Source organism: Diadema antillarum, unplaced genomic scaffold (assembly GCF_040938485.1).
Source record: "Diadema antillarum isolate AM-2024a unplaced genomic scaffold, OU_Dant_1.0 seq00000098_RagTag, whole genome shotgun sequence".
NCBI lineage: Eukaryota > Metazoa > Echinodermata > Echinoidea > Diadematoida > Diadematidae > Diadema > Diadema antillarum.
The window spans coordinates 680,884-708,819 of NW_027271187.1; the positions used below are offsets into that span (position 1 = coordinate 680,884).

General features: G+C 40.0%; 1 protein-coding gene across 1 annotated transcript; it reads right to left on the minus strand.

The window, feature by feature from the left end:
- Positions 1-1,909: 1,909 nt before the first annotated feature.
- On the minus strand, positions 1,910-27,711 carry LOC139726775 (metal transporter CNNM2-like). Its single transcript, XM_071637765.1, has 5 exons — positions 26,171-27,711; positions 20,057-20,200; positions 11,785-11,919; positions 2,726-2,986; positions 1,910-2,285 (listed from the first exon to the last, which is right to left on the minus strand). The coding sequence occupies exons 1-5, from the start codon at positions 27,528-27,530 to the stop codon at positions 1,921-1,923; spliced, it is 2,265 nt and encodes a 754-aa protein (XP_071493866.1). The 5' UTR covers positions 27,531-27,711; the 3' UTR covers positions 1,910-1,920.
- Positions 27,712-27,936: the final 225 nt, after the last annotated feature.

Sequence of the window (27,936 nt, forward strand, 5' to 3'; positions counted from 1 at the left end):
ATCCATTTCTACACTATAATCTTGAATAAAAAATATATTCCCATACCTCTCAAGTAAGGCATATCGACACCAGACAAACATTATATTGAGTTTTTTTGTTCTTTAAACATATCACTCATGTATTATAATGGGCTTTCGATATTCCCCAATAGCCTAGAATTTAACATGTCATTACTATTTCTTTTTTAATCTTCATGTATAATTTTCATAATGTGGATGGATGAACTAATAAAATCTTTGATCAGATAATTCAAATAAGAATGACATATCGCCATCAGTGACCCTTTCACTACAAGTATCATATTTTTTTTATCTCGGTAACAACACGGAAACGGTGAGAATTTCCATTTTTTCCTGGTGATGAATGACAGGTGCCATTTAAAGTCTAACAACAGCAATGAGTCACAGAGCATTTCATTGACTTTTTTTTCCAAACAGTCAGCAGAATAGTGAGATGATGGATTTTATTATCAGCACACTTATGCCAGAGGCATGCATAGATGAAGTTCCACATTTATTGAAAGGCTGAAGAGATTTAATGGATTTACTCACTAATACCATTCATACCTAGCAAAAACTAGCATGAGATATTTGATGCTGAGAATTGGAGGGATCTTGTAAATGTGAGCGTGTGCTTTTGAACAAGAGGAGGAGTACTACCGCTTTTCCTTGAACTCTGTGTCACGACTGCACCTATCCCAGCAGTCGAATCTTACACCGACAAAATGATGACTTAAAATATTAAAGCACACGGAATATTACAGTGTGAGAGAATCAATGCTTTCATGACATGGGAGGGAGGCGATAACTTGACACATATATCCAGTTGCATTGACCTCGATTCCCTTCACGTGGTAAGGGGGAGGGGGAGGGGTGTGTCAGTGCCTTGGGACTGACCGGCTGAAAATTTCTCCCCCCCCCCCCCCCCCCCCCGGCTGCAAGCATGATAATAACATGATGTAGGTTGATGGCAATGCGTCCCACCTGTGACCTTTTGCGAGCAACCCCCATCAATTTCGCACAGGTCTGGTACACATTCCCTGACATGCATCACTGCTCCCTCCCATGTGTCATTATCGCGTTCAACACAGGGTACTGGTTAACACTGATGCTACGCCTCATGCAAGGCCCCATAGATATAATAACTTGGGCTTCCATCAACCCCTCTAATATACAATTTACAACCTTGTGTGTGCGTGTGTGTGTGTGTGTTTGTTTTACATCTTAGCTTAATCATTAAGTGTAGCATGCATGCATTTGGTTTTCAGTCGAGGATGAATCTTACAATATGTTTAGCAGATTTTCAACATAAGATTTAGGCTTCGTTGAATACGTCACCCCCCCCCCCCCCAATCGAGTCAAACTGATGGCAGTTGTACGAAAGAGGAACAATTCTATACAGTGACTACATGGTAGTGCATATGGATTCAGGTGCATAGTAATATTGTGTTGGCTGCTCTCCTCCTTACACCTAATGTCATTACAACTCTTCCAAGGAATATTTTACTTGCATGCAGACCTTGGAAATGGTGAGAGAAAAGTGCCAAAATGGAAAAATGCCTCACATTGAGTCCTAATGTGAAAGCATCCACACATCAGTTTAATATATGATTAGCCAGCATATTGACGAATGACATATGACACCAGATGCCATGTTCGTGCTATGATTATTCAGTCTGCGTAGGGGTCTGCTCAGCAAATGTAAACATGCACTATACACGACTCCTTCTTTGCATTCCTCGACCACCAAGGAGTGGGCAATAGACTATTTTCCGTCGCAGTCGTAGAGAGTCTGTACAGTCAAAGAGTTCAGAATTTGCAACTGGCTAATGATATGGTCGAGAAGAAGGCATTCATCCCTCAGTCACTACCCCCGCCACCTCCATCACCACTTTCACTGCCTCCAAAGCCGATCCGGGGTCACAACTTGTCGTTGTTCTTCTCGTTGCTTTTGTCGTTGCCGACCTGAAAGAACTTGACGTTGTTGTCCTTGCTGGCGTCCTCCACGCTGTGCTCCAGTTTCTCCTGGGTGAGCGCCTTCTGCCACTCGTTCTCAAAGACATCCTTGCCCTCTTCTGTTGCCTGGTCCCCGCCCTGTCGCTCGCGCTCCCGCTCCATCCGGGTGGCGGCACGGGCCGCGTGGTACTGGACGCGGGTCACCTTCAGGTACTGGACGTCCGACAGGATGCGCACGGTGAAGTCCGGGGTGTACGGCGACGAGGGGGAGGGGTTGCTGGACGTGCCCAGGCTGCGGATGCTGCCCCGGCTACCGCTGTGCTTGTTGTCTGTGGAGAGTAGAGAGAAAGAGAGTGAGGTGTATCTTTACTGAGATGAGCCAGGTTTGACCATTAAGTCTGAGAACATCTATAGGGTTTCACAGAGTTGGGGGACATATAGTATATGTTTCACTTCGATATAGTTGGGACTATGTGTTTGCACATTGAGCAGTGTGATAAGAATATGTATTCCCAAGTGTAGGCTGTAAACAGATTATTTGGATCAAATATGATCTAAATAATGAAATAAATTGATTCTGAAATTGAAATGTAGGTGACCAGCTGCAGTACTTCTTTAGTTGCTGTCTGAAAATAGTGATCTGCTTTTCTTCATGCTTCTTTGACATGACATTATCCCTGCGTGAGGAGAGTCAAGTTGAGAAATAATCAAACAGAGAGGGGCTGGAGAAAAATGTTGCAACAAGAGGAAATAATGCCCGATAACTCACCAACATGCTGGTTGGGGTTGACCAGCGCGTGCTGACCATAGAAGGAGAAGGGGCCCTGCTCGAAGATGATGTTCTCCTTGCCGATGGTGACTTCCACGCGGCCCTGGAGGATCATGATGAAGTAGTCGGCCTGCTTGCCCCTCTGGTAAAGGTACACGGGTGACTTCTTCTCCGGTGGCTGGACCTCAAAGATGATGTCCTGCTCCAGGAGCCGGTGGAGGATGGTCTCTGAGATCAGCTCTACCTTGAAGGGCTCCACAGCTGGAGGAGAAGGAAACCGCAACATATGAACAACTACTGTAAACATCATTATATTCACAAAAACATATTTTCGCTCAATTATTAAATCTGTACTGTGCAACTCCTTTATACTCGTTTGTTTTTACCAATTTACAAGAAAGACAGGATTTGGAATGGATGTTCAGCTTATACTGCACAACACCAATATCAATGGTGTGCATCAAGCCTCACTCTTATGCATCACACAAATTTGATTACAGTCTACACACAAAACTGCCTGGTATTTGCTCAAAGGAGTTATAATACTTCTGCATTGATTAAATGACAGCTGAGGAACAAAGGAGAAATAAGAGCTTCCTATGTCCCAGATGATGCATCTTTTTGTTTTATCGGCAACTGGGCTTAATTGCAAGAAGCAGTCAAAATCTTGAATGAAATGATACCTTTGAAAAAAATTCTGGCTTCATCTTGAGCTGAAGCAAATCTAAATGGCAAAGGGACTGAACAGAAACATCCACAGGCTTTGATCTTTAGCAGAAAAAATGTCTTACAGTTGCCTCAAAGAAAACCAACATGTATCATGGTAGCACAATTGGAATTTTAGTCTGAATGATCTCTCTGATTATGTCCCATTGAAGCAACAATTCCGAAGAAAATGTGACACCAGTTACCATTCTAGATTGCTTTATGGACAATAAATGGATTAAGTCAGTGTAAGTTATCAGGTACGGGGAAATACAAAAGCAAAGATTTTTCATTCATTGTTTTTTTTAAGTTGTCTCCCAATCACTGTGATAAAAAAGAATTAAACTGGCATTGCCTTGAACTAAACATACTCCTTTGGTTTGAACAAAACACTCAGGACATGGCGCATTCAATTATCGTCACTTGTACAGGCTCGCTGCAAAGAAAGGTTTGTAACCACAGACGCTTGTCATCACAGACCTCTTGTTGTGATGTCACTGACTCAAATGAGCTCATTTCCTCGATGACTGTCCTATTACGTACTAAACGGGTTTTGTAAAGGTTAGATAAGAGTAGCAGTCATTGTGACTGCGAGTTGTAGGGTTGGGGCTTGAATTATTTCTAGCATAAAAGAGTCAGAGTCACTTTATGTTCAGTTGTACTATATGGTCTCTCACCCATGGATCATTTTGCAGTGAGAAATTTCAACCAAAAAAACAAAAACAAAAACAAAAACAAAAACAAAAACAAAAACAAAAACAAAAACAGAAACCTGACAGTTCTATAGAAAAGAAAAAGAAAGACAGAAAAAGATTTTTCTGCTCAGATTCAACTCAGAGATTCTTGAGATTAGTTTACAGTTCACCACTCAAGATTTTGTGAATTCATGTCAAAACAATTAAATGAATGCCCTCTCAAATTCAAAGGAAAGTATGTCCGGGTCAAAAATGAGGAACATCTTCCAGAGGAATTCGCCCCCATCAATTGCACCTAAGAAGCGTTTACCATGCTGGCATGTCTTATATTGTACATATACGTATATTTTTTTGCCAAAATTTTAATGTACAAATTTGCCCTTAAAATTCATTTTAGACCCATTTTGACATTTTAGACTACCAACTATGATTGGGTTCAGGAAGGCCCATTCCATTCATCAGTGTGAGACCGTTAACACATGTTTTAAGAAGTCTGATGCTCAGGTTTACTTTGCTTTTTTAGAACTATAAAGTCATATGTGCATATGATGACTGTTAAAGCATACATTGACTAATTCCCACTGAATAAACACACCAGTTTAATAGACTGAAGGTATTATGGAAAAACATTGATCACCCACTGATTATTCCTAACACTATTATGATCATTGACTTATTCAACCAGGTAAAGAGCATACGATACATAATATTATCATAAACATTTTATACAAATATGAAACAAAAACCAGAGTGAACATTATTAAGGGATACACTGCATTGTACACTTAACACAAAATAAAAGGAATAGACGGTCGCAGCAAGTGGGTCAGGGCACTGCCAAAAGTGTGCTAAAGGTCTCACTGCTGAAAAACCCAATCATAATGTACATGTACATATGGTAATTATGGCCCACATTTATCGGGTACCAACATACATTGTATGAGACTGCTTCCCAGGGTGTGAATGTTCACATTCACACGTAAGTGTGTAGGTCTACCGTCTTCCACACACCTACGGCTTTGTGGCAAAAACCTTCATCCTTTATACATTATCAAATGCTGCAGTTGGATAATTTTTGCCTTCGACCTTTAAGAGGGCAGAAGAAACCTGACACAGAGCCAACTGCAGTGAGGTGAAGGAAGGCAAGAAAGAAGGACGTGACGTCACTGAACATCACACAGGAAATTGCATGCTCCCCACCTTCCTTCTTTCTTTTTGAAGACCAACCAACAACAAACAACCTAACAACAACAACAACAAAAACACACCCTGCAATATTCTCAATGTATGTATGTTTACACTAAGGGAGTGTACAAATGTTCTTTATTTCAACTTCTTGCCACTAACCTGTGTCTGAAAGCAAGCATTGAAGAAGGTCTGTTTTTTTTTCAAACATACCCATCTTCAATGTTTTTTCCTTTAAAAAAGGCCCAGGGGTGTGTGTTTGTTTGTTTTTTCCATCTTTCAATAGCCATTTAGGGTTCTATTTCACAAGCTACGACTTTGGTGATGAGAGAGGTGAGATTTAATAGAATAACATGAAGAGATCACTGCTGCATGTACTCTCTGTATATAAAGTGTTGTGGATTAGATATGATCAAACCTCACATCTGTCTAACTGGATTCCTCATCCTATTTCATGAAAGTGGTAGTTTGTAGTTATTTTCCAATGAGTGTATTGGGAGAAACATTTATTCAAAATGGCATAAAACCGTATATGGTATTACACTTGGCACCATAATGAATATGCCATTTATGGTATGTGACGCCCCCTGTGACAACATTTAGGGCACGAATGTTAAACAGCTGTGATACCATGTAGGGGTGCAAATTTGATGTGCAGTAATATGCCATATAGGGTTAATTTATGAGGTGTTAGGACATGGGTGGATAGCACATTTGCACGAGAGCCTCCCCCTGCTAGGAGCGTATACTGATGATGGTCACAGGAAGAATGAGGCTACAAAGGTTACTGTAATAGCCTCTATGTGTGTCTCTCGCCATCTCTCTGCAATCAACATACCACAATTGCCCGCGGTGACTCGCTTTTAACTGGATTTGTTAAGATTGTAATAGATTTCACCTTTTCGCTGCTCAGATATTCCATCAGATGGGGCTTTAGCAGCGCTAACACTAGCTCCCTGCAGCTCTCAGGGACTACATACTAGTATCTGTAGCTCAGCAAGAAGCTCTACCTTTTATCACACTAAAACATGAATCTAGTGCTGTTGTATGAATTCCCAAGACATACTCAAGCATGCCTGAGTTTTATATTGTAAAGCCTTATCTCTTTTCTACTAAAAGCAAACTGACATACATACAAAGAAACATAGTCATCAAGAATTTCTGAAAATGCTTCCTTGTTGTGCTAAACAGACAGTAACCATGGCAATGCAGGTAATGAAATGCAGGCTTCTAAAGGCTACTGGATTTGTTGTCTTCATATGTGGGTCATCACGTTACCCATATAAAGTCAGAGATCATGAAAAGAAGAAAAATGCGCATAAAGCCACCTTTGGCAATAGAACCCTTCAAGTTTTCATGGGCAACTTTTAACTTTGTTTTTGTGAAATTTTCCTTGCAATGAAGTAGGCCACTCATACAATGTATCTATTTAAAGCTGAATAGCACCTGGCAAATTCATATTTGCCAAAACGAAAAAAAAAAAAAAAAATTCCCCGACAATGTATGGCTTTCGTGGTGACGCATCCCTCATGTACATGTAGGCCCGCAGCAAAACATTCCCGACTATCAAGGGGCTCCAAATACATGATGCATAAATTTACATTGTACACTGTAGGGCTATTGTACTTGCTATAACTTGAAAGCAGTTCATTATGTACATAATATTGAACACACATCGCAAAATGGGTCAGATATTGATACAGGATGCTGACTGATGGATAAAAGAGAACTGAGGGTTGAGTAAAATTGGAATTGATTTCCGTAGCAGAGTAAAGTGGACTAGATAGATAAGAGGTCTAGTTGATGGAGTTGGGATGGCAAACAGACAGACCAGACAAACGGACAGAATGTGACACTGATTAATGGAATGACCACCATGTGGATTGTTGAGGGGGCAAATAAAACTATGTGAACACACAGGCCGACATGAATATACTGTCCACATACAACATATCACATCGCTGATCGAGAGAATGAATGTTATACAGATCCCTGGCCACGTGAAAACTTGTAAACAAATAAATAGTATACATACATACATACATACATTGTACCTTATACAAATGTACAAACATAGGCCTACATACACAAATGAAAGAGCAGGATAAACAAATGGAGGAACAAATTAGCCAGAAAGACAGTAAGACATTTAAACAGTGATATGGGACAAGTCAAAGTAAGAAACATAGTACTAACAGGAAGACAGGCGTCAGCAAAAAAGAAAAAAGAAAAAAAAAAGGAACAACAAATGAAATGTTGGAAGAAAAGCTAGAGGCAATATTTCTATTAAAGTATATGTTGTCACTACAATCTGATGCCCTGCCATGTCTCACAATTGAAGGCCACTTCAAAATGCATAACATACTCTCCTCTCTCACTCTCTCATACTGCCTACATGCATCCTACATGAATTGATATTTCTTGTCAAAACATGCTGGTATTATCCAATATCCACAGACCCCATACCCACAGTTTATCACTAACCTATTGTATCAAATGCACAAGCTCACAATATACGTGGTGTAAGAGCATTCTGTGAGACTGCATAGCCCAAACCCCTCAGACACCGACGCGACCCCCTGGCCTGTCTGCTGCCAGCATTTACATTTTCAAAGCACATCCTTGCAAACACCCTCTGATGCCGTGTAAGATGAGCAAGATTTCCCACTGACGCAAGTGGCTGCGGTTTCTTACTCTGCCTAACATTGAAATGCACCGTGATTCCCCCCCCCCCCCCCATCCCCCATCTTCCCGTTTTATTTTTAGCCCTTTCCAATAACCTCCAGTCACCCAATCCCCCTTCTGCTCCTGATGTTGACGGCAAGACGGAGACTGTGATGTCATCGCGCATCCCTGGGATATCGGAGCTTTGGAGTGGGGAGGGGGGGGGGGGAGATACAGTGTTCTGGTGTACGAAATAAGTACCCACCATCTGTGTTACATTGACGTCTTAGCACACTGCAAGGTGTATTTAAGTGCCTGGATCAGACTGGTAGCTATTAAGCGAATTCAGATTCACATAGTGCAGACTGAATTTGTAATTGAACTGGGTATAGCAGATGCAAAATACTCGTACAGCAAGTTAACTATCTAAACTAAAAAGGATGGTACATCGTATGTAGGCCTGTACAATGTTGTAAAACCCTCTCCAGTTCTGTTTGCTGTTAACATCCTTGTCAAACGTACCTGTCATGAAATATATGACATATTAAAATTGAAAAATAAAACAATCAATTCCACACCTTTCCATTTACAATATCTCTTTCATTTGGGGGGGGGGGGATTAAATATTGTCTAATACAGCCTTGCAAACTATTATCTTCTGATTAGCTCATTTCTTATCTGCTCAATTGCCATTGTTTGTATCAGTTTTAAAAGGTCAATAGTTATGTCAAGTTATGGTCCCGTAAATACATGCATGACATGCATGTTTGAGATATTATGGCATCACAGTAAATGTAAATGCACCAAAGCTTATAAGATCTATGATAACAATCATATTGAATTAATGGAAGTAGCTTGAATAAAAAAGACCTGTTTAAATAAAACCTAATGGAATATTCCTCCCTAGTAAGATGCACTTTGGTTTCTCACAAGGAGACCCATGTTGAACTTTTGGTACTCTTCTCTCCATAAACATGTCTAGTAATTCAGTCTCCAGCTGCGATATAATCATATCATTGCAATAACTCCATAAACTGGTTACTCAGTAATTATGTGCTCACAAGAAAATGTGTACAATATTTTCTTCTTTATATATTGGCTACAGATAGTAATCTGACCTTTCTCTGAAAACTTGAAATAGCAGTTACTTCTAAACACACAGGAAAAATGCTCTCCCACCGATCTTGTACTATATGATCATCTTTTAGTGTCATTTGTTGTGTGTTTTTTTGTTAAAGTTGACTATGTAGACACTATGGCCCATACTCATGAAGGAGGTTCAAATCAAAACCATGGATTAAAAAACAAGTGTGAAATAGGCAAACCATACATATCCAAGTATCCTAGTGCGATCATCATGGGATATCTGTTGGCATATATGCAATCTATTACACGCATTTATACAGAACAAATCTGCAGAAATCATGGACTAAATATAAACCACCTTCGTGAATACGGGTCTCTGTGCGTACTGCATGTTGAGGAAGGTTACCCTTTTGCGTTGGACAACGAAAGTAAAAAGTGACTTGCTAAAAACCCAGCGCATGTGTCAATTTCCACTCTAGGGGTGCAGCTGAACGAAGGATTGCACATTTTTGGCTGGCAGGGCTGGCGCTGTGGTCTAGACCTTTCGCTCATTTCATTAGACGGTGAAATGCTTGTCTGGTGTTGGGTATGACAGCAACTCGAGTGACTTGACGTTTTGTTCACCAGTCGGACATGTCTGAGAAGTAAACCCTCATTAACTTATTACTTTCTGGGAGACAAGGGCGAGCCCAGACTTATTGTACTTGGTGGTCACTGGCACTGCAAATCTACCATATTTGTTCAGAGTATATAAGCCGCACCTTTTTCTATTGGATTACATGCAGAAAAAAAGGGGCATGGCTTATATACACAAGTATATTCAAGGAAAAATCGGTGTAAAACCCAAGCATTCTATGTAATTATCCAATATTCATGCACCCCTACCTCCATTTACAATTATTGCCATTGAATCTGACAAAAATGAAACTATTCAAATATTCTTATTTCAGTGTCATTTGCTCTTACAATGTTAGGTATTTTATGCAAATATGCACTACTGACCCTTCTATCCCAACCTCTGCTTCAATGGCATTGCAGTCCTGTATCACTAAGGATGTGTGCCGGTAGAAAAGTAGCAAGAAAGAAAGTGAATACCATAATTCATGCCAGCGATTAATTAACTTCAAAAAAAGTGCAAAGTCTTCGAAAAAGAAAAAAATCTGAAGGATTCAGAAACTTTCATTAAGATTACAACTTCTGACATGAACTTTTTTTTCTCTCCCAGTGGGGAACCCCCCCCCCCCCCATAAAAAAAAGGGGGTGGCTTATATATGGGTGCGGCTTACACATCGGAAAATATGGTACACAACAGTCACTTCTCACAGAGCCTGAAAATGTCATGATCAGTAAAAATCTCTTACAAATTTGAATTTAGTCCAAAAATCAACATTATGTTGGCCAAGGATAAATACAAGTGCTTTGTTGCAAGATCTGAAAAGTACTTTTGTCATTTCAGCTGCAGATCACTTATCATGACAAACATTTTCAATTAAATCTGATACATCAGTCTCAGCACTATCACTCAATATCTCAGCTACCTTCCTTTTCTTTCTTTATTCATTTTTTTAAAGTTAGCACTACATCAAGGAAAAAAATACACCTGTTTTCTTCCCTTAGACTAAAGCTAGATGGATGATCTCCAAATGTAACTATACATAGATCTGCATATTCCATCCTTGAGGGCTTGCATTACAAATAAGAATCAGTTAGGGATGACACCACAGCAGATATCTCAGATCATACAGCAAGTAGTCTGATAATAATCCCACAATAAACCCCATGAACTTCCCATGAAATAATCACACCAAACGTCAGCCTCTGTCAGCTTAGTTTTAAAGTGTGAAAGAGGACATCTCAGTGATTATATCCCACTGTATATGATCCAGCTAATCTCTAGTGGAGTCAGAATATGGGGCTCATAAGACTATGGATGACACAAAAAAAGGCTTTAGAGTTGGCGTAGGTCAAGGATAATGAGGGAATGCTACTGTTCTTACAAACTTGTATATCGTGGATATACAACTACTTTCACCTAGAAAGACAGGGGGAGATGCAGTGAAATTCACTGTCAAAAGTCATATAATATGTGGTAAATCATTTGAAGGACTCTTACTATATGATGGACACACACATATACCTGTACAATACATAGCACAGACAGGAAATAAAGAAAGATATAGATCTAAAATAGACAGACAGACAGACAGACAGATAGATACATACTAACAGAAAAGTGATAAATTCAAAGATATGCTCAGTACCTTTGACAGCAAAGATCTCATCCCCAAAATTTGCATGGGAATAATGTGTCTACCATAGAAGGAATAGAGCTTTTATTTTACCACCAACTTACTTTGTTTTCTATATCTATGCCTGTATAAACCCAAGCTCATGGTACTCTAATAGCAAAACAGTTCAAATGGTCTTGAAACATACCTAAAAGACATCATACAACTACTCCCCTTCCCCCCCCCCCCCCCATGTGTTTGGAACCTGGTTAATCAATGATAGTTTCTGTCATATGCTGAGTAAACATCTTGCAGTCCACCTAAATAGTAAGTATACTTCATTAGTGGAAAAACTGAGCCAAAAAATAATAAAATGGGATTCTATTAGCTGATACTTTCAGGGTGAAAGAGAGAGAGATGGGAAGAGAATACACCCATAATTTAGAAAAGGAAAGAAAAAGGACAAGTGATGAATCATTAATAGATGGTTTCTTACATGTTGAGAGGAACTGGAATGTCGCCAGCGAGAGCTGAGGGGTGATCTTTGGCCGCGCCACTTCACCTTGCTGGGCAAAGATGGAGTAATCCCGCCGGTTGGGATGTGAGATCACCTTTTTGGTCTTGTTGTCCACTGTGAGGGGGGGAAAAACAACAACACAAAACAAAGAGAAAACAAAAACAGAAGTTAAAAATCAATATCATGAGTAAGGGTGCATGTCAGAGTGAATGTGATTCGATTATTAGAATATATTACTACTACATTGTAGCTTGCTTACCACAAAATGGCTTGCCAATATTAGAGCGCAAAACATGCTCTCAATTTGGCAAGCCTCAACATGTGGTACAAATAACCTATGATAAAAGCCAACAAATTTTACGATGAATACATGTAACTAATAATCATCTTCATTTACAGAATCTTCTGTCTTTCAGTGAGAAACAAAAGTGCATGAAATTGTGGAAATCAGTCAGTATGAATGGCACAATGATAATCCACAGCACAAACGAAACATAGATGGAAGGATAACTAGAGGTTACTCTGCGATTGCAAGGTATAGAAATTTTTGTTCAAAATACACATATCATGATTCATTCTGTATGATCTATGTTGCCATTGTTATTTGTGGAACTCCCACTTACCTAGACAATTGTACCTCCTTCAACCCCCCCCCCATCAAAAACAAAACAAAACAAAACAAAACAAAACGAGGAGAGTTTTGCCCTGCTTTTATCCATGCCATTAAAGTTTCATTTGTGTCCACTCTCTGCAGCAGCTGAGCTGTTGGTACAAAGCTCACAGCTGATATAACTGTAGCCAAGACAGTTATATCCTGTGCAGGTGTCTTGGGTTCCACCTATCAAAGGCAGAAATAACCCTTTCTGTGCTAGGGACTCAAAATAGACAATGTGAGCAATGCTATGTGGTTTTTCTGTGCCAAATGGCACTCAAAACACACGATTAATCAGTAATCGGTCATCCACATGGTTGCACTAACTATATCCAAGCAGTCTTAAAATGAAAGAGGATCTTGTATATCAATACTCTTTTTTTTTCACATCAGAGATAAAGAAACATATAGTTTTATGTATGTTCTGTACAGCTGTTTGGTTAGTATCGTCTTCACTGAATCACCTCACGTCCTTTTGTTATTGGTTTCCACCATCGAAAGAATTAGATGCATACTTCCATTACATCTGTCTTGTTTAGTAATAAGCTTAAAAGCCCAGAACTTGTCCACCAACACAAGCATGAACCAGGGACTCTGAGCCTGAATGTATGCATGGCACACATTCTGACAGGCTGATGAACTTTTTACATATTGAAGATACAGCATTTCTGCTCTCTGAAAGTATGGTACTCCTCTTAGAACACTTCCTTGCAGTTTTACAGGAAAGCAATTCCACTTAACAAACAGTTTTTCATTCTACCAAGTTGACTTCCTTCAAAATAATCATTTATCACAGGACATACTACTGCAAAACAAGGAACGTGCACATGCATTTTGATTTCATGAATTTCGAAAGCGCCAAGATTCGTTAGAATAAAATGCAAAAGAAAGTTCTTGTCTAAACTATGCATTGCACGCCAGTGGCAATTCGCGAAAATTTCATGCCACAAAAGAAGCCGTCGCTTCAATTCGCGAAAAATTTCATGCCGCGATTATATCATGTTTTACAGTATGTACAATGAATACATGTACAAAATTATAGCCTTTATAATAGCTGTGATAGGAGTGGCTTCTATTTCTTTTTCATTATCTAGGTTCATTAAAACTCTGTCTCCCTCTTCAAACACCTTTTAAGAATATCCAAATATGAATCATAATATATTTGCACTGTCAACTCTCAATGTGTGTATTTGCGCAGGAGTAATACACATGTTTGTCTACACTATCATACAGAGCTACAGCAGTACAAGCCAAGTAGTATGATGGCTTGCTGATTAAGAACTGAAGCTTGAAGTCTCAAACCACTCACATTTCTCATATTTCTTTATTGCTGATAATCAAAGACTGTTGACATGATGACTATATGAACATGCATTAAAGAAAAAACACATTAATATATCTATGCCATTCTAATGTTACTGATGTTGTGTTTTGTTGTTGTTGGTTGTTATTGTGTGTGTGTGTGTGTGTGTGTGTGTGTGTGTGTGTATGTGTATTTTTTTTTTTTTGGGGGGGGGGGGGGGGGGGCAAGAGCCATGTGAGGAGTTGGAGCAAGTACCAAGTTGGAAGTTCAATGGGAGTCACGCTGAGCGATATCCAAAAATGATACCGGAGAAGTGACTGACAAATGTGCCCTATTCTTGCAGTTTCTTACCAATACCATATTAGGGCCCTGTTTTATGAAGAATTGAATTGATTATAAAGTTGATTTCAACTGTAAGTGTATGGCAGGCTGTGTGGTAAGAAAACTTACAATCAATTTTATCTTTTGATAAAACGGGGCCATGCATGGCTTGTTTCTGAATGCATGGTGGGAGACACTATGCTGTTAATTTGGAGTCTTGTCTGTCACCATACAAGCCCACACCGCCAGAGTACATAAGCAACACCCTAATGAGTGTAGAGCATGGAAATGATGATGTCACAATCTTTTGTTGTACTGTAGCCTGGGTTAGAACGAGGTACACACAGGAACACTCGAGCCAGATGAGGTTATTTAGAACCAGTTGCCATGGCGATGAATGGCTATGACATCACACTTGGTACTCTTTTGTAATTACAAAAATGCATTCACACAGCAGCAAGTTTGTTGTTGTTCTCTGTACATAATAACAACAGCTATCCTTTGACGAGCACAACATACAGACCATGAGCAACACATGCACTTGAACTCCTTGTTTATTGATCACATTGCCCACAGGGGAGAGGATACCAAGTGTACAACTGGAATCCATTAGCACCCTATCACTGTGTGGTACAAAGGTCATGAGGTTTGCATTGTATATTGATGGGTGATTTTTCTCCTTTTCAATCTGTCAGTTTTGTCTGTCTCTCTGTGTAAACTTACAATTTTTTCCCTGATTAATATCCAGGATCCATATATCATTTTCATGCTTTCCAACTTATAATTCAAACACAAAGACTGGCCACACACACACACACACACACACACACACACACACACACACACTCCACAAACACACAAAAAACAACTTGGCTTTCAAATTTAATGCTCTCATTACTGGTAGTTTCTATTTGGAAAGCCTTTAGATGCTATTGCTATGTTTGTACAGCACCTGTGTAGGATAAACAATGCATAAAAATTGTGTATCATAGTAGGAAGGTCTGTGCAAGGAACGTAGGTAGATTTCAATCTCTTGAACGAGAAACCTCATTCTACAGGTAAAGGCATAATATTGCTACGATAGTTATTGATCAAAACCTACTGAGGATGTTGCACTTGCAATGCAAAAACACATATTTTAATAGCAAGATCTCTTTTGCAGTATTCATGCCCTATTGCCACCGCTGAGGCCATCATAGAGCCGAAATGTCCTTCAGACAATAATTGAATGCGCTGGGCAAATGAAATTCCGCTCGGTGCGAGAGGTTGCCTCCCTTAGTTAAAACTGTCAATATTTATGCCTTTCCCAAAGAGTAATGAAAGGTTATCAGCTAGATATGCATTCACATGTCATCGGCTGATATAATTTCTGTATACAGCGCCCAGGTAATGAGCGGGGCCGGCAAACGGGGATTCCATCCCTACAGCCATGAAATCATGAATGATTCACACACGGCAGGCACAGGCATTTCTGCACATTTGTTTCCTTCTTTTTAAAACAGAAATTAAATAACCTGTTTTGATCAGTGTCGCATGTAGGGACATGAACCTTAAAGAGCTCCAATCACAATGGGTTTTTGCGACTAATGACAGCACTCTTTTTAACAACATTTACTGGTGATAGTAGCACTTTATACAATGATGGTAATCAATGTGCTCCATTGAGCATTATACTTTCACAGGTATGTACTTTGTTTCATGGCTAATATTTTAGTTTTCAATTTAAAAAATGAAAAAATGACGATTATTAAAATGCCATGTGAAAAATAATTATTAGACTAGGAAACAAAAAAAATATAATTGGAACAATAACAATGATAATCTAAGGCCTCATGATCATATTAATACAACAATGTTTTTACTATGACACATACTCTAAAAGAAACCTAAATATTGGTCTTTATTAAACGTGACATTAAAGAGATCATATCAATAGGGAAATTGAACAGCAAAACCAGACTTTGCAGAGAATTTATCGGCATCTTCCTGACTTCTGACAATATGTCGCTATGTGCTGGGTGATTTGTGAAAGGCTAGGGGAAACAAATTATGTAACCTGCGTCCCACTGGGCTTCCTGGATTCCTTTAACCACACTGGAAAGTACTGTTTTGGAGTTCTTGATTTTCTTTTCTTGTATAATTCATCTAATTATCCTACAGAGTCAGTTTCAACCCTTTCCACACCAGCCAAAACACAAGAGATTGCAAGGCAACACAGCATACTGAAGTATCGAGCCAAGACGAAGCACAGATTCCGAACATGAACCTTGGGGGATTTCCACAACTGGTGTCATCTGCAATATATTCAAATTCAGACACAACTGAAAGTAGTTACCAATAATTCCTGTGTATGATTTTATATTGACCACATCAGTTTCATTTAAAGATTCAAACCCTTGACAGCATTCCTCCTTACTTAAGATTTTTCAAGGAAAACAGAGATTCCCCTACAAAAAAAAGAAGAAAGAAGTCACAATTAAAGTGATAAGTCTTTGGCAGGGAAATTAGAATTTTATAAAACTTACTGTGTGCATACATGTACACACATACAAACATACTTGAAGTTCATATACATTTTAAATCCTATTATTAGGGCATTGCGTTGTTGGAGAAAGTTGGGGCTTCATCACTATTAAAAATCTCTGCTTCTAGAAATTTCTTCTTCTTCTTTTTTTTTTTTATAGATAATCAATGCTGTATCTACAAGTTGTACATTAGTTGATGTATCATGCTTCATAAAGTCTTAATCCTGAACATTTCTGTAACAGGAAACACGCCATTACTGGTTTGATTAGGGACACATCCCTCGTACGTAGTATATTTTTAGGTTTCAATGCCATTCAAACCTTGGCTGTATTTTCCTTATATATTTCTCATCACGGTTCCACAGGTGGTTCCTATTTTTCACGGCGCGATAATGTCATCGCGGCATTATCAAGAGCCCCGATCTAACAGACTCGCCTCTGAGTCAGACGCCCAGAAAAGGCACTCCATTGTGAGTAACCCGGCGCGGGAGCGCTCACATGCTCAACAATGCTAGCGATGACGCTCGGCACGATACCAACAAGCAATCCGATAAAAAGCAGCAGCAGCGCCTGCGCCCATCCCGTTGCCATGTTTTCATGCCACTCGATTTTCCACCCACACAGCACACAGAGTCACGAGCGGCTCTGTGCTCTAGATCATAGGGGCATGGGTATTCGACAGCCATTTGAGATCCGCACTGTTGTTCTGCCTTAACTTCACAAAAACTCCAAAGACGCTCTTTCTAGGGACTCAAACCCACAAGTATCTTGGATTCATTTTATCTCTATACTTATACTTACTCATCAGAACTTTTAATTCCATAAACTGAGCTCATGAATACCGTCACAAGTACCGTTGCAAACAGCCTAGAATATAAAAGCTCCACAAAGGAAGTCATGAATAAAGAATTTCTTGGAAGGCACAGCTTGAGGCCAACACACTTGGGACATGCTAATTGGATTAAGAGTTGTCTTATTCATAAATTAAAGCTTGTATGATTAAAAAACGTATGGATACAATGTAAATCCCGGCTTCCTAACTCTCTCTCCCTCCCACTCTCTGTTTCTTGTTTCTTTCAGTCACGCTACTCTGAGTAATGTATCCCGAGTTACCAATTGGATCCGTCATATTCATTACATAATCAACCAGTGTACATGTATTTTTCAAAGAAAACTAGAGAATGCACGCACAGTCCTCATGCAGTAACTATCACCTACAACGTAGTTGTGAAACAGGAAATTTAGTAGAAGATCTTCTCGCATTCATACGTATAGATCCTTTGTATGTTACTGTTTTTCCATCTTCAGTTGTACAACTCTACATGCATGCATTCATGGAATAGATGTTGCAGCATCTATAATAACTTACAGACTATTAAGGCAGTTTGGATTATTGACTCGTACACTTTACACAGCAGTTTCATGATGGTAACATAAAGACCTACCATGTACTCTTTATTCCATGGCAGGAATACTTAATTCTGCATTGTAATCACTATGGTGTGTGCCATGTGTTGTGACTGTTATTTCCCCTTGATATTCTCCAATGCTTGAATTGCAGGCAGCTCTTGAAAAATACACCGTACAATAATGTAATATTTATCTTGCATAACATTTGCGATATCAAACATTCATCCTACAATGTATGAAGTATTTCCCATGTGGTTTAGAGCGTATGATATTTCCACTATTTACAACTGAAGACTTACTGTAAAAGTGGAAATGTTCTCATCTTTCCTGCTCGGGCGGGTAAGATTAATTTTGTACGTCTTAAATTCTGTGCAATCAAAACATAAAACAGTATTACGTACACAAGGAAAAAAATTTGTGTGCTTTTGTTTTGGCACTAGTTTCTTGTCCCACGAAATATAGGAAAATTTCTAATTATACTCTCTTAACTTTCACTGCTTCCCTACATTAAAAACAAAGGAACTGTGATACTTAAATTAACAGGAAGAACAAAAATTTCATGTTGACATATGAGTACTTTCAGAACATCAGGGCCACATTTCATAAAAGATGTTAGGATGGCAACTCTTGCTGGAATGACAACTTCCCACAGCAACAGCCAATCAGGAAGCTGGATTCCTGTCGTTGCCATGACAATTGCCGTTCCAGCAAGAGTTGTTATCATATCAACCTTTTATGAAATGGGGCCCAGGTTATCAATTTTTGACACCTAGCAGTTAAATGTGCGTAACAATTATTTGTGCAATTCTTCTACAACATCAGTTCATTAATTTTGGACACCTACGAGTTGTAGCAGTTAATACCAAAAACAAATTCAATCATGGACTATCTCTCTTTAACCTATAACTATCCCATCCTAGAGATCACTACCATCTCATTACCGACTGTGTATCATGCATTCCCGGAATACCTACAGCCCTGCCCTCAATGACCTGATATCATACAGAAGAGAATACTGTGATGTCAAATGAATTTTAGGGGTATGGTTAACATGGTGTGCATCTACTGTAAGTGGCACGCTAATATCATCAAGACAGTGAGCGTCGTGGTAGTAACATGGATCACTTTTGGGGGGGGGGGGAGCTCACTGGTATCTGTGTCACACGAAACCCAGAGGTCATGCCATGCTGTCTAAAATGTCAGTACGGCGATTCTCCTTCCGACTTCAACCAAGAATTAACGTTCGGTTAAATCTAAAACTTGAAGAGGAAATCCCAGTAATTGCATGAGGTCACGAGCGATTGTTAGAGCGACCTTTCGTTATCTTCTGTAACATTGCCAGTGTGGCCATTGTTTATGAATCTGTACAGCATGGTAATGTCACTTAGCCTGAATGGTTAAGGAAAGGGGGACTCTGAGGTAACTGACAACGATGAAATCTAATAAGCATGTTTTATAAGCATGGTCTCTATTAAAGGGAATATTTCTGAGAGAAAAGATTTTGATATGACTGTAGCAGATCCAGAGCAACAGATCAATCAAACATTATGCCCAAATGTGAATGTCTTGAAAGCTGTGGCCAAATGAGCTTTTAGCGAACAAATGTTACGAACATTTATCCCACAGGGACTGTGGGGACCCTAATCTTTATGAGATCACAGCATTGCTCGAATTCCAGTCCTCATATAAATTGTTCGCAGATAGCCATCCATTTCAAATAATCTTTATTTTTCTATGATTCTTCTTGAGATGCACAACTGTCATCATTTCCTTCAACACTATCCATGACAATGGTAGTAACACAATTGACACTGTTACTACAAACTCAAGAATAAATGAAAGAAAATAAATCTTTTAGAGTGGTCTACGATATGATGTATTTTCAGTTGTTATACTGGCAAAGTTCACTAAATGGTTAATGATTTGTTTGAAACTGTTCCAATTTCTACATACAATCTACACCATGATGTGTTGGTATGTTTAATGTTCGACTCCTGGAACTCCACATTCATTTGTTGACGAAACACTTCCAATACTTACAGTAAACATCTGTTTCGTCCACGATTTCGGCTTGGATGATTTCTTCGATCACATCCTCCAAAGTGACTAAGCCCAGCACCTCATAAAATGGGTCTCCTTCGCCTTCACTGTTGACCTGGTTGACAATGGCCATGTGGGATTGACCTGTGGCAGGATGGAATACAGTGTCAGTAAAAGGAAGGAGTGTAAAGAATGACGGGAAAAATTCTCATTACAAATAAGTATAATTGTTTAAAAAAATATATAAAAACAAAAATAAAAATAGGTCGGTGACAAGGGTTTTCGTCTGCAATCTATCATGGAAGTTAGAGCAAGTAAAAAAAAAAAAAAAGCTATAACAACACATTCATTACACAGCTTTACACTTTAAGAAAGGTTGTAAAAAATACATACAATTGTAGGATTAATGCGCAGGTGGATGCGGGGAATTTGATGATACTGGTATCTTAATATGGCATCTACATTTGTATAACCAATACCAAATAGCAACTACAAATGTACACATACTCACATTGTAGGCCTACAATGTACAGTGTCACAACGAGAAGTACAGATTTATGTTTCACATCCCAATACACTCTGTACAAAGAATAATGGAAACTCATAAAGCTTGTGTCTGTGTGTTCCATAATAACCTGAACTAAAAATTTGTATGTAACGACAACAACGCCTTATTCCATTAAGATTTGCTGCATTGCAGAGCCCATTAGATGTAAACCCAAACCAACTGTACATCACATCAAACATGGCGGAGGAGTACAGCTGTATGTCCTCTCACTCACAAAAACTGCAACGATGTACAGTAACATCACAATATGCAAAATTGTACTGTCACACTGTACTTGAAGTTATGAAGATGTAATTGCCTCTAAATACTACATTAGCCTTGTGCTACGTAACTGGGCAAGTGCTAAGTATATACATGTTGGGTATGAAAACTGAAAAAAAAAGAGATTCTTTTAGGGCATGTTCTTTAGGGCATATTCTTGTGGGTGATCACTGCTGGCACAAACACCACATGTGTATGGGCTGGGGGTGGAGACAGCTAACCCCCTCCTGTCTGGATGACACACTGCATCAGTAATGACATCACAATGACATCATGGGGGGGGGGGGGGGGGGGGAGAGAAAAGGGGGTCCAAGCACGCTCGCAAGCCATCTATCCCCACATACAGTACAGGAAGAGGCCAGGCTCTCAGCGTCTGAAGTAAGCCACCCTGTTCAAACAGACTCGCAAGCAAATTACAAACAATGCTCAGCGTTATTACTGCATGTCGTGAATTGTCGGCGAGTACAATGGGGTTGCGTAAAACACTGCACAGATAGCCCATCTTGACTCATTTCATGATCACAATCAGGATGGCAGAGACACAAGCTAGTGAAGAAGACCTGTGCTGCTCACATAATAACATCTACAAGGCAATCTGTATGGCATGTGTCAGCAGGAAGAAAATTACATGATAAAAGGAACATATCTGACTACGCCCTTGAAGAACGATATGTCCATACAAATTTCCAGCTACATTGTACAGACTGGCCAATCCGTCTGAGCAACTTGGCAATATCTAAAGGACTCTTTCTCAATGAACAAGTAGAACAAATCAAGGACACAAGCTCACTTTAGGAAGCATGGTTGCATTTACACACAGTACACTACTAAAAAAAAAAACCCCTGACCTTCCTTTCAGTTTAAAAAATTTGATGTAGAGCTCGTTCTGAAATAGCAAAGGAAGGTTTCCTTGTCATTTGATAGATAGGCAGGTCACTCCCAAAGAGCAGATGTATGGTTTATTACTAGATTTTCTTTTGTTTTTTAAGTTTTATTTTGTTGGGGTTTTTTTACAGAGTAGCAGTGCCTTTTATTGTCTGCCTATTTGACATTCTACGGCATGCACACGCACTGATTGAGCTCCCACCACAATAGCTACTCGTAAATTAACAGAGAGGCCCAGCAGTCTTTTTCTGGATTTTATCGTGTATTGACACAAACAACCAGAGTGATTCACAGGTTCAGTATCTACTGTGGTATGCATATGAGGCTGTTGCTCTCACCAAGGAGCCTACAACTTAATCTTTTGCAAGATGCTAAAAATTGTTATGTAATGCAGACTATGTATCTGTATACTACGTGACTGTTTCACGAATCAGTACTTACATGGTAGCTTCCCCTTTATACTCCTGATGGAGTTTGAACGGAGGTCCATCACCAAGAGTGGCCTATCTTTTTCAGCATGAGCTACTTGTATGAATCCAAAAAAGGGTTATTTTTTTTTTAATGTCTCTATCGACCTTTTCTGTACTGTGGAAGGCATGAGTTTATTCCACTCAGCAGCTGAACGGTTAAAAAAAGAATTAGCAGTTGCTTCTAATTTTCTGTGTTTCTGCAGGAATTGCTGCGAGTGATTTCTGTCCCTAATGGGTTTTGGTTCAAGGAATCTTTCATATTTTTTCACATACTGCAGTATGTTCACTTTTTTTTTTTTTATCAAGAGCTTACTTTCATGATAAATTAGTTAACCGGGTACATGGAAATTGCTGAAAACAATGAGAAACTACAGGATTTAATTGCAGCACTAGATTTTACATCATTACTAACGATGAAATCTGGGAATGATTTCAGATAAACAGTGTTATTGCACTGATGTAATAGTGCACTTCTCCTCCTTTGCAAAGTAATTTGTTTTATGTACTGCTTTTTGGGATCAATGATACTGATAGAACAGTCTAGTACCACAAGTTCTGCATCTTTTGTCAGCTTAGACCTCCAGAGGACAAGACAAGACAAAGAAAAACAAAAACTTGATGCAAGTGCCGAAAGCAGCAACCATACAGATGCCAAGGTCAGAGAGGCAGCAAGGCGTGAGATTGTGTATCTGTGGTGTACAGCCTTGGGGGGGGGGGGGGGGGGGGGGTGAGGGTGTACGTATACGTGTACACCAACTTCTTTCCTGCAGTAAGGAGCTTTAGCCTTTTAAGCTACAAATTGCGCAATTTAGTGCATAAAATGTAGGGCCTATTCTGATCTTTTAATTCTTTAATCTCAAAATGTGACCCTTTTTCAAGTTTGAAATTCATGTTTTTTGTGTTTTAGGGCTCTTAATTTTGGGAGTTATGAGGTGAAAGCTCGTAAGGAGTGAGAGAGTGGGGAAGCAGAGTCTCGGAATTTCTGACTCGGGGTATTTTAAAAGTAGTGTTAGTGATCATGAGGGTGCCTAGTCATTCCTCTCACTAGGAATATACTAATTTGACACTGGATGTAAGTCCTGTGCTGACAATCAAGACTGAAAATCCAGTCAAGCAAAACTAAATTATATCAGCATTAGACCATGTAACATCTTGTCCATTACATGCCATCCCATGCTTAATTTTGTTATTCCTGGGCAGCATTTCATGAAACTTGTCAGTCACTGACAACTGCATGTTATAAGGCTACTGAAATCCTTGCAGCTGATTGGCTGAGAGCAAATTTGTCAGTAAAAATCACTGACAAAACACTTGATGAAATGCCCCCCCCCCCCCCCCCATCCGCTAAAGCAGCTCTGATTTCTAGTGTGAAAATCATGAAAATTGCATTACCTATAACCTGTTGGCACACAGAGACTCCAACTCTCCCGTTTTTGACGGGAGATCTCCCGCCGAAAGCCCATTTTTGCAAAATCTCCCGTTCTCCCGTTTGAGATTTCATTTCTCCCGCCCTGGCTCTGTGTCTCCCGGTGGAAAGGATTTCTTACTTTTTGCTATCGTATGTTGAAAAAATAAGCCTTAGATAGCACCAGAGAACATCTAGAACCCTAGGAACTTCGCGCTTCGCACAAATCAACTTGGAGTCTCCCGTTTACTAGGGGTTTCGGGCGGGAGAATCTCCCGATCAGAGGGTGCTTGGGGTTGGAGTCTCTGGGCACATACAATGCAAATGTGCATACTTGTACAATGTACTGTGATGCAGTGGAACACATCTTGCATCTTACCCTTCCCTACTTTGTATCGCTTCCTTCCCAGCTCCCCTTCCCCCCCCCCCCCAAAAAAAAAGAGTGATAAGGGGGGGGGGGGGGGTAGGGAAGCAATGTACAGCCTTCCAAAGAGATTGATAGATCTTTAATAGCAAATTGTATTGCCTTGGGAGTCAATGGTCTGTGAAGGTATAATACTTAATGGTATTAGGTGCCTCACTCCAATGTACATTGTACAGTACCTGTACACTCTACCCTTTCATGAGGAAGCCTTAATTATAACGAGACCGATAGACGGGATAGACAGGAACTGTCTACAAGATCTCCCTCTCTCTCTCCCACCTCTTTTCTTCTTCTTAAATTCAGAAAGCTTCCTCAGCTAAACCAGACACGTAGCTGCACACAAATTAGGAAACGAGTAAGCACTTCCAGGACTGGCAACTCAAAAAGTCATTAGCGATGTTGTTCCTTTGGTATTGATGCTACAAATATGAACACCGAGTACGCCCCTGTTTAAAGCTTACTTTTGTTTCTATGTTTCACTTTGTTTTCTAAATACCAGTAACACGACTCTAATTTTGTTTTGTCACCGATTCTTGGTTCAGTAGTGAGTACTGTAAAAGTGGACATTTTCCCGGTGTTGAAATTTTTACGCATTTCACGCAGCCAGAAACTAGCGCGGAAATCAGAAGCACTCAAATTTTTGCTTGCCGTATGATCCAGTAGTCAACGTCTTGATTTCGCAGAACTGAAAACACGCAAAACTCAACTTACTAGTTACTTGGCATGGTGCAAAAAAACAAATACTCATGCAAAAATATCCACTTTTATAGTATGTCGCTTAGATTAAAACATCTCCTTCATCTCAACCCTGATGTTTAACTTTCTATGTATTCTTCTTTTATTTCACATTGAGTTACTGTAATCTTTTCTTCTTCTTTTTCAAGTTCTACTTTCATCGCATAGGCCTATTGGTTCTGCACCTCATTTACAGTGTACATTAAGCCCCACTTCACCACTGCTCTGTTCTGAAGACGCTGTTTATCAAAATAAAGTATACACTATACTTTTAAATAGTCTTGTAGTTGTGTAGCTTAACCCGTAGAGGATAAACTGATTTTGCTCCAACATACATTGTACAGGACTCACTGTACATTTCCCATAGACACCTGCCCGCGCATACTCGGGACTCTTCCTAAACGGCCTAAAAATAAGTCCGCATCCTACACTGCAAGACAGCAGCCACGTCACTCAGGTGGTTTTGTGTCCAACATACATCTTGCAATCACAAAGCTTGGGTTCTTGGGTTTGAGGCCCATTGAAGCAAAGTTGCATGAAATTCTAACTGAAGAGCATGGTCTACATACAATATGTGTAAAAAAAAAAGAAAAGAAAAAGTGTCAGCATCCTGAGCCTTATAGAAAGACTGCACTAATTGTTCAAATTTATGCATTTTGTACAGCTCCATTATTTTCCGAGTGATGCCATCCACACTGACACATTTATGAGGCAAGGTACAACTGTACCTCTGTTCCTTGAATTAAGGATGTGAAAACCCAGTTTGCATATTATACATACTGTATGTACTGTAAAACAAGGAATGTTTGTGTGCATTTAAATTTCGCAAATTTTGCGAGAGCCAAGATCCACGAAATTAAAATACGCATTGAATGTTAGGGGCAACTCGCAAAAAATTTCATGCCGCGAAAAAGGCAGCGGCTCCAATTCACGATAATTTAATGCAGCGAAAATATTGTTTAACAATAGGGTCTATGTACTTCCCGCTACCCAAATATTTTCCCTCACAAAGAACAAACTAGTGGTATTAAAGCTGGTGAATGTCTCTTACAATATGCAAATACACATTGTACATACATGCAATGACACGTATCTGATGCAGATCTCTTCCCACTGATACAACTTCTGTCATACCAGAATATTTGTGGCATCAAATTTTCATGAACTGGAGCAGACAGCCTTTCCTGTGCTGTGGGCTGAAACTTTTTTTTTGGCTTCATGCAAAATTCGTGAAAGTTTCATGCACGCAAAAAAAATTTTGCTTCTTTACATTATTATCTATTTCACAGAACCTGACGCTATAAATACGTCATCACGGTTTACTTCTGCCTTCAAATGCTGTGCTAAAAATCGTCATAATACAAACCTTTTTTAAATTCTTGGAGCATAAGATCCAGAGTTGTGTCCTCAAAGACAAAGTTAATTGGATGCTGGTAAAATTTGATGACTGTCTTGAGAGGCGTGCAGTCATCTGGATCAACGAACGCTAGATCTTTCACAAAGAGAAGCGCAATGATGTTATCCCGTGACTCACTATACACAGGTATGCGAGTGAATCCTTTCTGCATGATGTCGGTCACAGTCTTGAAGTCCAGAATGGCTTCCTCGTCCAGCATGAAGCAGTCATCTAGCGGCGTCATGACGTCTTTCACGCATTTCTTCCTCAGCTCCAGCGCACCCGATATGATATTGACCTCCTCTTTCTCGAGGTCGTTGTACTCGTCTGTCACGCGGAGCAGTTCCATCAGGCGGACTCGATCGTAAACTGCACCAATCTCCTTCCCAAGGACTAAATCCAAGATCTTGCTGATGGGATACGAGATGATGAACGTCAGGGCCATGAAGAAGCGCGTCAGCCAGATGGTTTTGGCTCCCACGGCCAAGCCATGGCGGGAGCATATCGCCTGGGGGACAATCTCGCCAAAGATGACGATGCCGGCAGTTGAACCCAATACTGCCCAGATGCCTGACGACAGGTCATCCAGAAGTACGGTGAGGGTGCTGTTTACAAGGACATTACCCAGGAGGAGCGAACACAGAAGATAGTTGCCCATTCGTCGTATGGGTGCAATCACCTTAGCATACTGTTTTTCCTTGCGGGTTCCAGCATTCAGGAGGATCTGCAATTCCAGTGGATCCAAAGCCATGAGGCCGAGGTTGAGACCGCTGAAAAGTCCAGAGAGCAAGAGCAGGATGACGATGACGATGATTGCGAGCCAGAGAGGGAGCAGCGATTTGGGTGGATTCATGACAGCAATGGACAGCCACTCATCATCACCCTGATGGATCGTAGACCCATTGGTTTGTTTGACACACATGTAGAGAACAACATCCTTTCCAGATTCACCTTCTAGATTCACTTCAATGGAACAAGATGAATAGGAGCAGACGCTTTTGTTACTGCTTGCACCACCAGCTTGTATTGATACTCCAACCTCTCTCTGTAACTCCTCATTGCACTCGCTTCCACGGGGGGCCGGAACTCTGGTCAGGTAAACTCGTGTATCTTTGTACAAATTTTCTCCAAAGACAATGATTGTTCCAGCTTCATTCCTCATGACTTCCATTCGTCCTGCAATGCCAGTAGTCACCCCATCGCCAGCAACCAACACACTGATGGATGAAGTTTGCCCAAGGCAATCGCTCACACAACCTATCAATATGACAATGAACAAAATAAAGTTACAGCAGTATTCAAGTTGAAACGTCCTAAAATGCCCAGCCATGTTTGCAAACTATCAAATCACTGAAGTTTAATGCTATAAAACCATTGGCTTGTTTCCTCTATCTCTCTCTATAAAGTCGTGTTAGAGCCTTGGCGAAGATTTGACCGTCTAACTACACCTCCTTGAGTCTTCTTCGATGTCTCGGAGCGCCTTGTGACGAATTGGTCATGCAAAATGCATTACTTGCTGGCTCACGGATCATGTGCTACCGACCGATGTAGCATGTAGGCCTGTCATGCGACACGCAGGACTCCACAAACCACAGCACAGGTTATCTCAGGGAGGCGGAGCGTACAGGCGGTTCGATGCAGAAGGCAACCGGGTAGCTTCGTTGCGTTGTTGTGGTTTCCCGCACGTAAATTACTCGTCTAGTTAAAAGAAACTCTCTCGATTCGTCGACTGCACG

What these genes read in the sequence shown, in the direction of transcription:
- LOC139726775 (XM_071637765.1), bottom strand. Translation starts at nt 27,530, where the DNA reads ATGGCTGGGCATTTTAGGACGTTTCAACTTGAATACTGCTGTAACTTT. An exon ending in ATTCCAGTTCCTCTCAACAT is followed by an intron (nt 2,987 to 11,784) that starts GTAAGAAACCAT and finishes CTTCTCCTCCAG; the next exon opens with CTGTGGAGCCCTTCAAGGTA. An exon ending in CAACCCCAACCAGCATGTTG is followed by an intron (nt 2,286 to 2,725) that starts GTGAGTTATCGG and finishes TACTCTCCACAG; the next exon opens with ACAACAAGCACAGCGGTAGC.